Source organism: Amblyomma americanum, chromosome 7, assembly GCF_052857255.1.
Source record: "Amblyomma americanum isolate KBUSLIRL-KWMA chromosome 7, ASM5285725v1, whole genome shotgun sequence".
NCBI lineage: Eukaryota > Metazoa > Arthropoda > Arachnida > Ixodida > Ixodidae > Amblyomma > Amblyomma americanum.
Genome location: NC_135503.1, coordinates 22,104,677 through 22,120,230, shown reverse-complemented (window position 1 = coordinate 22,120,230; position 15,554 = coordinate 22,104,677). Strand labels below are relative to the sequence as shown.

Below are 15,554 nucleotides of genomic sequence, written 5' to 3'. Positions count from 1 at the left end.
GGCGGGGTATGTTATGAGCTCAGGGGTTTCCATCCGAGCGGTTGATAGTGTCCTACGCTCGCTGTTTGATATTCCTCGCTACTATATGCTACACCATCGTCCGGAAGCTTTTGATCCCAACAATGCACCGTTCCTGCACCCCCCTCCCCTCCTCTTCGCCTACCAGCAACTCCGGCAATTACATTGTAACTCTCCTTCTCCCAGGACGTTGACCTCGGCAGAAATCGATGTTCGCCAGCAATGCAGTATACGCCACTCGCCTTACCTCTTACTGCATAGCGAGACTGTATTCTCGGAGCCTGCGGCGCAGTCTGGAAACCTGATTCACCTCAATAAGTGGGCCACCCCGACGGGCACATAACGAGAGGAACAAGCTCCGAGTTTCCGGGAATCCAAGAAAACAAAACTACGCTAGGGCATAAGGAACCTGGACATACATGAGACTTCCATTAGGCTGTCTGGAAAGACTTCGCTAACTACGTTTACCCAGACCATATTTCAGAACAAAGTGGGTCGTAAAACCGTAAAACCATTCCTCGTTACTTTCTTACATCTTTGTCGCTTTCTTTTTTTCCTTTGACTAAGTAAATGGCCGTAAAAATTCACTCCGAGGCTGTTTGCCGTGCCAGAGCAGAAACTATTACTCCGGGCTCCGACGTCGCATCAGCCGCTTTTATGACTTCCCCATTCCCAGTTGAGTCGCGTAAGCTTTTCTCCAGCCAGCATTTGCTCGGCCCTGGTTACGACTGTTTGCTGCCATGATATGCGAGCGTTTCCATACAGTCTCGCGTCGGTTTATTTTCTGCTCGTGGCATGGTCGCATAAACACTGGAGTTGCTTTGGAGCGCTGTAGAGTTGCGTTGCGCAAAACTACGCAACCACCACCGCTGGCATCGCTACTTCAGTTTATGTCAACATAAGCATTTGCAAAGGAAACGAGTGTATACCCCGGTAGGCACTGAAACTCCCTTGGACGTCATGTGGACGTTTAGAACATTCATGGGACGTTCAAGGGAGTTTCAATTCCCATTGGCTAGGTAATAAAATCTTAGCGAGCTTTACTGGTTGGCCTTCATGCAGATATGATTACATGTCTTCGTATCACCACATTATCAGCTTAACCTTGGTTAATGAAGTCTCGGTGCGGTAAAAAGCCAGGCTTCTGCGCAATTGTCAGAAGGTCCCAGCTGGGTGTCAAGGTTATTGTCTCGCTTTGTCGTTTTCAAAAATGTGTTTTTATCTCGTAACTTGGATTTCTCTCACTACCGCTGGTACATTGGGTACGTCGTCCACAGCCGGTTCTTATACTTCCAAGTGGAATTTGTATGGAGGGCAATGTCCGTGGGAAGTCCACATATCCCTCACGTGCAAAACAGCCACCATGAGGGTATTCAGTGTGTTCCTTGCATCGGCGCAGTGCAAGGCGCAAGCCTTTAGCGATGCTCGCACTCGCGTGCTTTCCTGCTTCGTTCCTACTTTTTTTTAACTACGCGTAGTTCTTGGTAATGGTTCTCGGCTTTCCTGTTTTTGTCGACAACGGTGTTTTTCGCTTCGACGACGCTCGTGCCCTCATCCACCCCCCGTCGCGTATGTAATATACTGGGCGTGTCTACAGATCAGCGACCTTATTTTTTTTTTTTAGAGGCTGCGGTGGTCCATTGCCGTTCTGTGCCGCCGTCGTGCGCCGAGGCAGTCCTGGTGAATTAAATCGGTGTCAGATGCTTCGACGACGCGTGGCTTAAATGTGTGCTCTGACAGCACTTTCGCGACGTTATTAGTACGACCTTCCATTTGTTTATAACACAATAGTAAACAATATATAAGCAAACAAGAACAGACATAAAAGCAACAGCAGCGACAAGGGATTGTTCATTGTTGTTTCACCCAGTGTTGACCTGTCGCGAAAATGCATTTCGCATCGCCCTGTCAACATCAAGTTCGATGGAGCATGATCCTGGTTACGTAGTGTTTACGTCGTGTTGTCTGTCGTGAGGATACGGGCGTCACGCTGGCCGTCGGAACAAAAACTACGCGCTGTCGCTAGAACAGGCTTCACCTGCCTGCCAGCCGTCGTTATAAATAGGGACGCGCATCCTGCGAGTGCCGCTTCGCCTTCGCACAGCAAAGCATTGCCGCGCTGCCCATCTCGCGGGGGGACTACACCTCTCGAATCTCTGTCGCGTCTCTTCCGACAACAAACACCGCGGGGCGTTCTGCGCCACGCCGGCGCCGACGCGGACCACCTGTCTCGCCTCGCCTCACCCCTTTGCTTCCCGTCGGCGCCGAGCCCGGGTGCCGGCCCGCAGTTCTCCGCGACAGTGTGCGGGACGCGGAAGAACCGTCGCCGCCGACCACGTGTGTGTTTGTCGCGCGCTGCAGACATTGTTGTCTCGTCGCAGGGGGAGGGCCCCCCGCGTTGACATTGGCGGCTATGCCGCGCCGTCGAGCGCGCTCCCGACGGCGCTCCTGACGGCTGCGTGAAGGCAGTTGGCGCACACCAGCCGTCGTCGCTGCTGGTGCTGTAGGTAAACGGCCCTCGCCGTATGCAAACGGGCGAGAGATGGTTGCTGCGCTCCCGTGCCGCCTTTTTCCATCGCATTCAGTGCTTCCTGGTTGGGCCCTCGCTCGCTCTTATACTTTCCTCTTCTGCCGATGCGCGCGGCTGAAAGAAACAAAGCATTGAAAACGCAAGTTTTGAATTTCGAGCCGTTAGCCTGTCTCGGAATAAGGGCGGTTAACGTTAAGGAAATTTGTCCTGCAGTGCACTCAAGTGCAATGGTGATTCCGATGACCATGAATTTTAAGCCGTGCAGTTTCGTGCTTAGTGTAAGCAAACGCCGTGATTCGAAATGTCGGCTTCCTTTCTGAACGATATGTAAGCGTCAGTCACGTGTTTTAAACTTGTCATTCGTTACACGGAGCGATAGAGCCACGATATGCGATGGATTAGTGTTATAACGCTTAAGGTTGCGAAGGATGCCCTTCAGTAGACAAGCACAATTCAAAATACTTTCTGGAGCTACGGAGATGTTACGCAATGTAACGCCAGTGGCACTAAGGCAAGAAGGACGATTTCTTGCCCTAACACGTCCTAGATAATTAGTTTCCATAAAACTAACCCACATTCCAAATGAGCTTCTAAACGATGAACGGTGCTTTGTGAAGCGAATTACTTTCCACTCTGGTAATTGTCAACTAATTTATAATTACTATCGTTAATATACAGCTATTAATGGGGTTAATTAAGTGACATCGCCATTAGAGCCTATAGGCGGCCACCCTTTACTCGCAAATTTTTTAATCTCATCTCTCCGCTTAATTATCTTCACTTCGCTACGCCGTGGCAAGGTTTAAGGTAGTTAATATACAACGTTGCTAGTTCGGCTCCTTTGATTGTGTATAACAAGCCTCATGACCACATGTGTGTCGTAGGGGGAACACGGTTTTTATCATGCACCAAAAGGAACATAATCTTGACTTCTTAACCAAATGCACAAGCTCAAAGTAATCGATGAGATTTCAGAACACGCAGCCACAGAGAAGACGCTATAGTGACCTAGCGACCTATACCCACAGCATCGCCGCTTCATCAAGGAGAGAGTCGTGAGAGTATCTTGAGCCGCTATCTCCGGAAATCAGCGTTCGGTGGTAGCCAAAGGCATGAGCCGGTCGTTTATGTCCGGGTACGCGATTCAGAGAACCTGTTTGCGCACACTACAGGTCCGAAGCATTTGTAGCGAACAAAGCCGCCCACCAAAGCTCGTCGCGACAAATTAGAGATCGCTTGGATGGCGAAGGGAAATGTTCCATGTAATCCGCAGCAAACTGGTACGGCTACTTTCACGCGCAGACCCGCCTGACCAGCCTTTGACCCGCATTTGGTCGAACGAACTACCTGCCCGCGAAAACTGCGAAAAAGTGAAAAGAAAAAAGATACACGATCTTCTGCGGCATTTTGGCGGATGTGCATGTCGTTTCGTGGAGTTACGAAGGCCATGGGGCCGTACTACTAGCCTTAATTTTTTCTAACCTTTTTTTTTTCTTTTGTCGGCACTCTCTAAGAAAAGATGCCCTGGGAGATGTAGATGGTGCATGTTTCACTGTCTCAAACGAAGCTTGTATTTAAAAAAAAAAGGGGGGGGGGGGCTATAGAAAAAATTAAGCTTTGCAAACAACTTTATCCAAAGCCCCCCTCCCTCGATGGGTTCCGGGCAGGTTCCGGCGTGTCGCCGCTTGAAGACGTCTTTTTGTTATTCCTAACTCAACTAAACCACTACATGACTCGCTTCCGGCCTTTTGTTCCTGCATCAATTTTCTTGTTTTTGATGGTTTGAATGCACGGTTTACGCCGCAGTAAAAGCAAGGGCTGTCGAATTCGGCTGTTTTCCATGACGTCTGACTCGCATGTACAATAAGTAGCGGGGAGAGTGATAGAGTGGCAAGGACCTGTGTAGCCGGTGTGTTGGGTTGTAAACAAATGTTGTTTTGTTTTTGTTTTGGACACCATAAAAAGGGGGGGGGGGGGTGTAGACGGGAGGTGGCGCCGTAGACCTCTGGTTACATTGTTGCAACTGACACAGCAGGTACGATGAGTGATCAAGGCGCTATTGTTTCCATTCTGGACACACTTCCCATGTCACCAGTGCCACAGCCACGCCATTGTTCCAGCTTGCAGTGGGGACAACTGTTTGGAAAATCTTAAAACTCGAACATGTGTGCGCGCGCATATGTGTGTGTGAAGAGGGAGAGAGTATGTGCATGTGTGCGAGGGAGACGAGACTGGCTCGAACTGCTGAGAAATCTGTCCGAAGTGTGTGTCACTGAACTTGACAAATTCGTCGCGTGATGCTTTTGTTTAAAACGGCACGCTTAAACTAGTCAGCAAACTTTTCTGCATAGAATTTTCTTGGGAACTGATGTGGCCGCGTCGTAAAATCCCGAAAGTTAGCCCAGTATTGTTTTTGTCACGGTTTTTCCGTTTTTATTAGAACATCGAAAGGTAACACGCCGCCTTACAAAATATTTCTTTAGACAGTCTATAGACTGTCCATATACTTCTGTCAATAAAGTCTATAGGCTCTATATAGACCAACCCTAGGGAACAGTCTATAGGCAATAAAAAATCTATAGACAGTTCATAGAAAATCTATAGATTTATGGCCATACGCTTTTAGTAGACTTTTGTCTGTAGACTGTGAAAGACAAAAAGAAATATCTATAGGAAGGCAATAGAGCCTATAAGAAGTCTATACACTGTCTGTAGACCATTTTTGTAAGGGATAACTTGTAAGATATTGTCCGCAGTTTCAAATAAGTTTGCCTAACGGACGGCGGTCCTTCTCGGCAGATGGTATGAGGTAACGGCTGACGTAATCTTGGAATGGGCGCGACGGATGTGCGGTCTGCAGCTTCAGGTGATATCCGGCGCATGGCTGCCATCCTCAAAGCCGATAACATCTGCAGGGCTTATAAGTCGATAGGCCTGTGAGTGTGGGGTGTAGAGATAAAAACACACCAAACAAAACGTAATTTGAAGGCTGAATTCGCTGGACGAAAGTACAGTGTTCGTGCAAGGTCCGTGCTTAAAGAAAATATATTAAGAAGAGACAGACTTACTCACAGTTCTTTGCTCTTTCTTTTTTTTATCTCACCTCGCAGAAGCGGCGCTCGGAGAAGTGCATCTTCCAGCTGACCGAACTTCCAAACTCGTACACCACGCTCTCATCGATGCGTTACTCCCGCGGAACGCGCTGGCGCTGGTACCTGTCCATCGGCAAGAACGGACACGTCAAGAGGGGCCGCCGGCCCCGCCAGAAGGGCACCAACTTCTTGCCGCGCAGCGTCAAGGACTTCAAGCCCTGAGGCCCCACACCACGTGCTACGCAGTGCAGCATCAACCGTCGATAGAACCCAAATGAAGACCTTCCCGACGATGGGACTCCTCGATGTGACTGTTTTCCCGCGCGGCGTGCTTTCAGCCGCTTGTTTACGCCAGCGTATGCTTGCTAAAGAACGTTCAGCGCCACTCGGCGCCGACCGTGAAAGAAAACCGAGCGCACGGTCCTTCGCAATAACGTCGCATCCACAGTGCTCGAGCTTGGGGGCGTCAACTGGCGTCAACACTGCCCGCCGTCATGCCACTGTGCTCCGTGACACCAACTTGCCGGAGCCGACGGCAGGCTGCTGATTGATTGTCTTCAACGGCAGGTCGTCTAGCTAAGCCTAACCGCTTGTGCTCGCGTCGTCTGTAAACGTGCGCGACTTCTTCCAAAAAACGGCGCCGTACCTCAGCAGCGCTTTGTGCAAGATTCCTCTACACCTTCGTGCGCACTGCACCTCGCTACTGGCTTTGTTGCCTCTCGCTCTAGAGCCGCGCGTTTCACACACCTCGCTAGTTCTCTCGCTGAGCGCCGATTGGCGCCCGATTATACCGTTGACGAACGCCGAAACGCACGCACTGCTGTAGCTCCGGTTCTAGTGCGATGAAAGAAGTGAACTCGAGCGAACCTCTAGACATGACAAAAGCGGGGAGATGGCTCGTGGAAATGCTACTCTATCCGCATGAGGATGTGCATTGCGGCCACCCCAACTGCATCAGGTGCTGATTCGCTGATGGCACCCTGAAATGACGCAGGGCAAATCATATGTCGAGCCTTTCCTGACAATGACATTGTTTATGCACTATCCAGTTCTCGAAGCTGGTAATAGTTAACAAATTACTCACTTTTCTTCTGGGACAGGAGTCGTGCCGTCCCTAGTTGAATAGTTGGCTTATTGAGGCTCCGTAAGTAGCTCTGTTTCACAAACTAAGCAGGAAAAAGCAAACAAAAGCTATCAGTGCTTGCAGACTGACACTCGACTATTTCCATTTGCTGCCGTGCGTTAATTGCTTGTACTGAACGACTGAGGACTTTTGGTATGGACCGCGGTGTGGTGCCGAGACACCGAGACTGTGACTGCCTGGACATCGACTCACTGCTTGACGTCTGGACTGTACCCTTCTACGTCGCTCGAAGAACGTCGCAAAGTGAAGTGAACATGTAGTCTATATGCTGATGGTACGAACTAAGGCTGCGTTTTGTTGAATTGCTGCAGTGCCGCTTTTGTGCTTGTTTTATTTCTTTTATATTCTCTGTGAGACACGCAAAAGCTCCGCACTGTTTTGAAGGGGACTTTGGCGACCTCTCCTGGGCATGCATTGTTGCTCGACGAGTTGTGACAAGGCGCCGACGCGACACGGCGCCCCTTCGTAGCGAGCGTTTTGTGATGTTTCCACCGTTCCTTGCAACTCGGCTGTATGAAGCCTTACTTTCGTCACTGTAATGAAGGAGCCTTCACGTGACGTCAGGGTCAGCCGTGTGGTGGACCACACTCTTCCTATAACGAGACTCTCTCGCATTAAGGTTGTGCGAGGTTGTGGGGACTTTATGCAGAATACGTGCTCAGAGACGCGAGTGCGTTCGTGGGAGCTGGGTACGAGGCTATAAGTGATTCGGCGTGTTACGTCCGAGCCGACGCAGTGGTCTACCAGGCGCTTATCTTGGCCGTACTTGAGAGCTCCTTACAAGAGCGGGCGGTCTCAGTCGCGGTGTCACCGTTCCCGCTCTGTACTACTACTACTATTACTACTCACAATGCATTTTGACCTTTCTACTGCCATAGCTAGATGTCGTAGTCTTGAGCACAGTGCTGTGTTTTGTACATACAGGTTGAAAGGCACGCCACACGATGAGCAACGTAACGGCGGCTAAAGTGGGTTTCCTTGGTGTTCATTTTTTGTGTGTATGTGCGTTGCACGTTTGAACATTTCTAGCGTTCTGCTTTTTTTGTTTTAACCGCTCTTGCGCGTAACGAGGTGCAGGAGTTCTGGCGCTAGCAAATGTTCAAAAGATCTGAAAGTCGAAAGTACGCGAGCGCCAACGCGAAGTCTTAATCTTGTTTCTCTTTGTCTTGTTCTCATGTACTACAAATCAAGAGAGAAACCATCTCCTTGTAAGCGTCGTGTCAGTGTTGTAAGAGTTTATACTTGCGAGGCGCTTAAATGTGTAATTGTGTGTTACCGAGACCTTAATTTAACCTACAACGATCGATAGTGTTCATTTCATGAGTTCGGAGATGGAAGAACTTGTTTTTCTTCCTTCACACAATGTTATCCTCAACTGAATACAGGCTCACTTACTAAAAAAAAAAAGCAAATGTGCCTGGTCACGTGAACAGCACGTGCGCGCGACATGTATGGTATGTGAACTGTTCCAAGGATCCCAACTTCACGCGCCTTCAACACTTGCAAGAATTCGACGCTTGTATCATCCTATTTATTATTACCCAAACTTGTGCATTCAAAATCTGTACCGGGACGAGCTCTGATCCTCCCCAGTTCCAAAGGAAAGCTAACTTATTTGTTGCATAATTATGTCTTCCCCGAGTTTCACTCGCTGAACATCTGAATCGGTTGCAGCCTACGGCTCATCCGGCAAACCTTCACCCGCTTCATACACGAAGAAACTTGTTCAACTAAAAACGCTGCTGCAAATAACCTTTGTACTCGTTATTTATTAACATCATTTCATTGGTAGTGTCCTGCTTTAAAAAAATGAAAAGAAAGAAAAAAGCATCTCCTGTCGTCTGCCGCTATTTCCGTGTCGTTTCTCGTTAAGTGAAAATATCGCCTCGCTCGACGAAGCGAACATGTTCCTAACCAAAGGCCACGCAGAACCACACCGAGACGCTCATTTGAGATAGCACCCAACGTTCTTTAAACCATACACGTTACAAAGCAAGCGCCTACAGTACGAGCACCTCCTGCAACCGGTGTAAGGAAAGAGGTACTGGATTTATGGATAGAAGATACTAGCGTCCCCTTTGAAACGGGGTGGTGGCAGTTGCCACCATGATCGGCTTTTTTATTTTTGTTTGCGTTGCACTGACGATTTTGTCCAGCGCCAGCTATCGGCAGCGCCTGAAACTCTTGATCACCCTAAGCAGTCCATGTTACACACGTTACACTGCCACAGGTTCGCAGACGTCTAAAATTTCGACGAGTGGGTGTGCAGGATATTTAAGCATGATGTCTACTGGATGTTTCCCGACCGGTATGATTACAGAGCTCTGGCCGCACCAGCCGCTTGCCTGCCGCATAAACCACTAGAATGGCTGCTCGTTTACTCCGATGTAAAGCAGCCGAGCGACTATTCCCACAACTCCCTGTCGCCTCTTCTCTTTTGCTAGCCTTTCTATATACCTTTAGGCTAATTGCTCTGTCCATCTAGTATAAACGCGGGCACTAGCATCGACAAAGCTATCGCAAGAATAGAGGCATTTAGACAGTTCCTCAGTCAGGAACGTTGTACGCAGTCAATCGTTACCTACCTCACCAGCTTTTGTCGACCGCGTTGTTTCTGATCCCGTGTCCGATAAATGTCTTTCGCGGCGGGCGTTGTTTCCCACTCTCATATAGTCCTGCTTAGCGGCTTCTGCGGCATAGTTCTTCCAGTCCAGGCCCACCCTACTGCAATACGCTTACATGTATTTCCCTCGCCACTTGAGCCAGTAGTCGTAGGCCAACTTTTGACCAAACTTTGCTTTGGCCGTACTTTGTTGAACCACGAAAGTTTACAACGGAGGGTTTAGGCGCCGAGAAAGCAAGCGGTGGTGAGATGAGATCTCAGACGATTTAAGGTATGGCTGGAGTGCAGTCTCAACTGCAAGAGGGAGAGAGCTAAGCTAAGATAAAAAACGCCGCTGAAGGATGCTAGGGGAAGCCTCAAACTCTATCTGAGAGGATATGGGTGAGGTGGAACGATAAGGCCGATAAATAATAACCACGCCGTCTCCTTAGTGCTCAACGTAGAGCGGTTCAAGAAAATTTTCAAACTGGCTGTTGCACAGTCTCAATGTTTAGTAGGCACAGTAGAGCCGTACAATGCGGCCACTAGCATTTGCAGGCAGTCATCAAACTATCTGAAAAAATGTCTTCTCTTGTCCAATTGATCTTTACAAGAAAGGCAAGTTAGATGCACATTTTCCAGTGAAAGCAGCAGAAGAAAAAATACAGAACACCTTGGAGGCTTTTTGCGTCGCCTTTGAGTGTCATGTCATGGGTCCAGGGTTGAACGTGCAGAGATCGAGTGTTCGCAAAGATAATTTCTGTCTCAACAGGATGTACATGTTCTGCTTCTCATTAGCCCCTCTACAACACGCCTTCTGGCACTCCTTAATAATGTGCTTTTGCGTCTTAGGACGATTCATTTCCAAAAAAAAAAAGGCTGCAGCTACATTCTTCGCGTTTTTCGTCCCTGAGAAGCTGCTGTGACGTTATTGGCAGGGTTTGGCTGTACGCAATCGTAATGCCCCAAGTTGGAAAGAAAAATACGCAGATAATCAGCGAACAAATGTTGACATGACGCGTGACTGTCGCACTATTACTCTTTGAACATGACGTCATATCGACAAGCTGTACGCGCTTGTGCCATTTAGGGCTTTGTCGCTCACCCATTCAGTATTACTTTTCCAAAAAGGCTCAAACGCCGCGTTTGATTGCTAGTATTTAATTAACATGCTCGTGCCTTAACTTGGCTTGAGAGCAACAAATTGCCTAGTAGAAGACGCACTTTTGGCTTCTACGCATCTGCGAGCAATACTCAGGTAACGTCATCGCATCTTTGACACATTACACTTCATGTAAGCGTTTCGACGCGTATTTAATGCACTGATAATCGAGCTTGCATTCACTTAATAGCTATAAGCCTTCGAGGTCTTACTGCCATTTTGATAACTTTAGGCTTTTTTTTTTGTTTTGAGCAAATCCCGACCACGGTGGCAGCATTTCCATGATGATGAAATGCAAAATATCCCGTGTGTTGTGATCAAAACAAACCGGAGCCCTACATTACGGCGCCTCTCGCAGCCGATGTCCAGCTTTGGGGCGCTAAACCCCGCGTACAATAATCTTTTTGTAAATGCAACGACGCGTGCAGACTGTCTGAAAAACAACAACAAAAAGTTGCTGAGAAAACGTGGCAAAGTGCGTCCCGCAGAGTTCCCACTGCGAATGTATTAAAAGTACGTATTCTTTTTTTTTTTAATCAGAAATTTTGAGGACGGAAGCAGACCTCGACGCTGTGTAAGCTGCGAGTGCATTTGGGCGCCTGCTGAAAAGCCGTGCTCTCAGCAATAACAGTGCAAAGAGGTGTTAGAGACCCTGTTTTCTTACAGATCTGTCCAAAAATTCCACTAAGTCATTGCAGCTGCGTCAAAAGAGTAACGCTGGCACAGACGTCATGATGCCCGTGGTCATGGTTTCTCATGCCAAGCTGTTTTATGACCAGGACCTGAAACACGTTTCTGAGTGTCCTATTTCCGAAAGGGATCCTCGCAAGCAGTCCAATCGCGCATCTGACCTGCTGCTGCTGTTTTTACTGAGCGAACAGCAAAGCACGGATTAACTTGACGGAGCAAGCAAAATTAAATACTATTCAGGCTGACTCATAATGGCGAGTACAAATAAAGGCACGTAGGTCGAAGATAGTTGTCTAAAAGCTCGTAAAGCGAGCTTAGAGTGAAATTTTGGTGTCCGGATATGTATGAAGTGAGAGGAACGCTTGAGATGAATTTTGAGAGTTTTACATGTGAAAGGGCTTCCTGTGTGCAAGTGATAAACGTGTGAGTATGTGTGAGAGAGGCAAAGGTTCATTGCACTCTTGGCCACGCCCATCATGGTGCCTTTCCTTGCCAGAAGCAGTTAACAACGTTGCGATTTCAAACAACTCCGCCTCGTTTGATTTGATAATCCTGCCCACACGTTGAGCCGGAAAAGTCTAAGAACCCGTCTTTTTTTTCCCAAAGCGCACAAACTGTCAAGCTTGAAAAGCTGCACCATGATGCCGTCGTGACGAAGGCTGCAAGACTGCATTGTACAGCTACGCAGAGCGCTTAAAAAGATGGCTATGCAAGCTTACAGCGACGGTCTGTAAGCGGCGATGGATGTTTTCAGCGTGGTTTTTCACTTTTGTACTTTTATACTTTTTTACTGGCTGTTCAAGCCCGTTGCTGCTCGCTGTTGGTATTTACACAAGCCTATAGTGCTCGCACTGGATGTAGGCAGCTGAAAGTTCACCATGTAATTAAGCCGTTCCTTTAGCCAGACTTCGACTCCTTTAAGACTTCAGTGATACACAAGAGGAAACTGTTTCGGTACGGAGGTCTCCGACCGTGGGCGAATTTTCCGCTCCCACGGATGTATTGCAGTGTCACCATCGCGAAGCGATAATGTGTCTCATGTTTGTGAGCTCGTAAACGCAATAAACGCTCGTGTTCTTCGCTTGGAGACTGCCAAATTACCGGCTTCGACACAATTTCTTCTTGTGCATCTATATCTAGGCTCATAGCTTTAAGTGTAGATAGTCCACATATGCCAAGCTCGCTCATCGAATGTAAAGCATGCACATGTCTTGTACATATACTAGATATTGTTTCATACCGTACAGTTCTTTTTCCTTCCTTTTTCACGTTATGTGCTCAATCTTTCGAGCGCTGTGTAGATTCCTACGCTGTCTACACGTCATTTGTCTGAATGCGAAATTTCCTAGGGAAACAAATGCACAATAACAATGTGTACATTCGTGGAAACACGAACACCTGTCAAAAACAAGTTTTCCGCATAATAGAAAGGGGAATCGGATTTTACGGGTACGCATCGGACCTTCGCTTTCGATGTACTTGGCATTCGGCATGGAAATTGAATTGGGGTTACCAAATTTATTTCGTGAAATGTGGTCGCAAGTCACAGAAGGCCAAAGCGTTCTATAGATCACGCGAACTGCGGTAGAGGAAAAATTCATGGGTCAGAGACGCATGAAGCCGTCAGTTGAGTTGTCTCACGCATTCTGTCTTCTTCGCCATCTAGTTTATTTTATTTTTATTGTTCTTTCAAGCGCTGCCAGGTGTTGAAACTGCGTTTTGACCAGTGAAAGGGTCAAGCTGTTACTGTAGCATAGATGTGCATATAGTGATGCATCATTTTCCGTCGTTTTCACTTATACTGTGTTCACATTATGACATAATATTATTGTATTAAATCTGTGTTCTTCGTCCTATGTGTACAAGATGTGCTGTAGAACTCTCCAAAGCTTTGCAGTGAAAAATTCAACGAAATAAACACTTCTTTCGCAGCTCACTACGATTTGTCTTCGGCTTTTTAACAATAACAGCCACACACTAACACAACCGTGATTGGTTACCTGCATGCTGCGACAGATTGCCTTGACCGATACACGATTATCGCCGACTCACAAGCAGAGCAACAGATACGAAGCTCCTTGAAGGCGTCCCGTACCCAACACGTGGAACTATGAGTGATACAAAAGTCTGAGGCCTGAAATTTGTCGCGCCACCTGCGGAATTTAAAAAGAACTGTAAAACGTAGCTCAAAACAGATAGACTGACACCATCCGCTGATTCAAGAAATCACAGGCGGCGGCTACATCTGCGGGTATAGGCATAAGAGATGCCTGAACTTAGAAAGGACTGCTGTAGCAATGTCCTAGTGGTTTGTACATCCGCCTAGAATGTGGGAAGTACAGACGGACCCTTAGTGCCGCCGGGTAACCACCGGTTATCAGGTACATATACAAACCTTCCCCTGACCTGGCGCTGTTCTCTGGGTTCACGAAAGGCTGAGAAAACGGGCCTTTGTCCCTGCGTTGTGTAGACCAAGCAGACTTTAGCAGTGGTACTCTGATTATAAGCTGTCCTTGCACCATTTAAATCAAATAAAATCATCATATTCAACTTTGAAAGAGCTTTGCAACTAGCAATATTAAGAATTTGCATTGAGCGGATATATACCCGCATGGCAAACCTAAAGGCTCCCCTGAAGTGAAGTCACAGCGACGGCTGTACGTCACCACCGACCCTCCCCCAATCCTCATATATTGGTCCATATGCACTGGGTGTTTCAGTGGGTCCCACCACTAAAGTTTAAAGGTTTTATGAGGCACAGGGTGGCTTCCGCTGCGTAGTAATTCCTATGCTGCCGGTCATCAGAAAACGGGTGAATAGTTTTAATTATGGTAAGCTGGTTGACTAAATTCTAATAAACTTTTAACGTTTACGGTTAGGAGCCTGGTTCTCTGTTCTGCCAGCGTTGTGGTGCTCGCCGCTGTCCGCTGCACCAACCCACGAGGAAGGGAGAAGGTCACATGACATGTGCGCCGTGGAGTGACGTATAATTGTGGACGCTGCTGCACGTGGTTTTTGAAAGGAGCGCGGATGGCCAAAATTGGTTGAGCCACAGTGCCCAGGATATATTACCAAGTTCTCGAAACTCTAAAACTTATGTGGCTATTTATAACGGTCAGCTACAAACCTCTGATTGCAACGAAGCTCCTAACAGCAATAGTTAAAATTTTATCTATTAGAACTTAGTTGACCAGCTTATTAATGAACATGATTCAGCTGTTTCCTGTCCGGTAACATAGGAACTATACTGTGCCGCAGAAGCCATCTTTGTATCCGGTGTTGGTTCCCAAAGTGCCTTGTCATGGACGTATTGAACCTCCACACGCCACCCAGTCACCGCCACTATAGCTCTCAAGCAAATTCCTCCTCTCCCTCTTTCCCAGCTCTGGGAGAGCTGGACTGCTCCTGCAGCTACGCTCCGCCCAACACTGTGGCTGCTTCTGGTATCTCAAATCACCCACGTGTTGGGTAACTACACAACAACGCGCCGAGCTACCCACCTACTTCAACCATCAACGCAGACCTGGGACGCAGAAAAAAAAAAATTATCTATTTCTCTCCCCCTCCCCCTCCTCCTTGCCAACTATGAAGCCTACATGAGCCAGTGGCCTCACAAGTGAAAAGAGCGACATTTACACCGCAGGACCACACAAGAGATTAGAAAACAAGTATCCAGGATGCCCGCTTGCACAGCCCAATAACATGCTCTCGGGCTAACACGTGACCGAGATGGTTTCTTTCAAGTTACGACACTCAGCAATGCCGATGCCGTCTATCACCGTCGTCTTCGTCGTCGTCGTCGTCGTCGTCATCATCATCATCATCATCATAATCATCATCATCAGTTATTGAGCATTAAAGGTTTGGTTAGGGACATTACATAAAGGGATGAGAGGAAGTTGTGTTCAGCGATGCATCAAATGGCAAATAATTAACAGAACAAAAAGTAAGGTAAACAAGACTATAAAAAGAGATAGCAAATCCAAAACAATCATGTGAAAACAAAAAAGCAAACACACTTAGCAGTACAAACTAAACAGGAAGTAGTTCCGTAATACACGCTAATTACATTGCAGTGCACGGTAGTCGAGGAAAAAGCGGCTGTAAACGTTGCTGCTGGTGGTTGAAGTGTTCACTTAGTCACTGCCTCAATATGGAAGGGTCAGCCTCAGTGACAATGCATTCGGGAAGATTATTCTATACTTCTGTGGCACTACAGGAAGAAAAGATCTCGTGAAGGCATTGGTTGAACCATGCAAATGCTCTGTGCCCACGGAGGTAAAAAAACGGCAAGACGATCGTGAAGGGGAGTCTTG

General features: G+C 47.6%; 1 protein-coding gene across 1 annotated transcript in view; it reads left to right on the top strand.

The window, feature by feature from the left end:
- The window catches only part of LOC144098664 (fibroblast growth factor 9-like), an 83,939-nt gene extending 70,771 nt beyond the window's left edge, over positions 1–13,168 (top strand). Inside the window, exon 3 of the mRNA XM_077631473.1 lies at positions 5,659–13,168. Within this exon, the coding sequence (XP_077487599.1) occupies positions 5,659–5,862 (204 nt within the window). The 3' untranslated portion in view covers positions 5,863–13,168. The remainder of the gene's footprint in view (positions 1–5,658) is intronic.
- Positions 13,169–15,554: the final 2,386 nt, after the last annotated feature.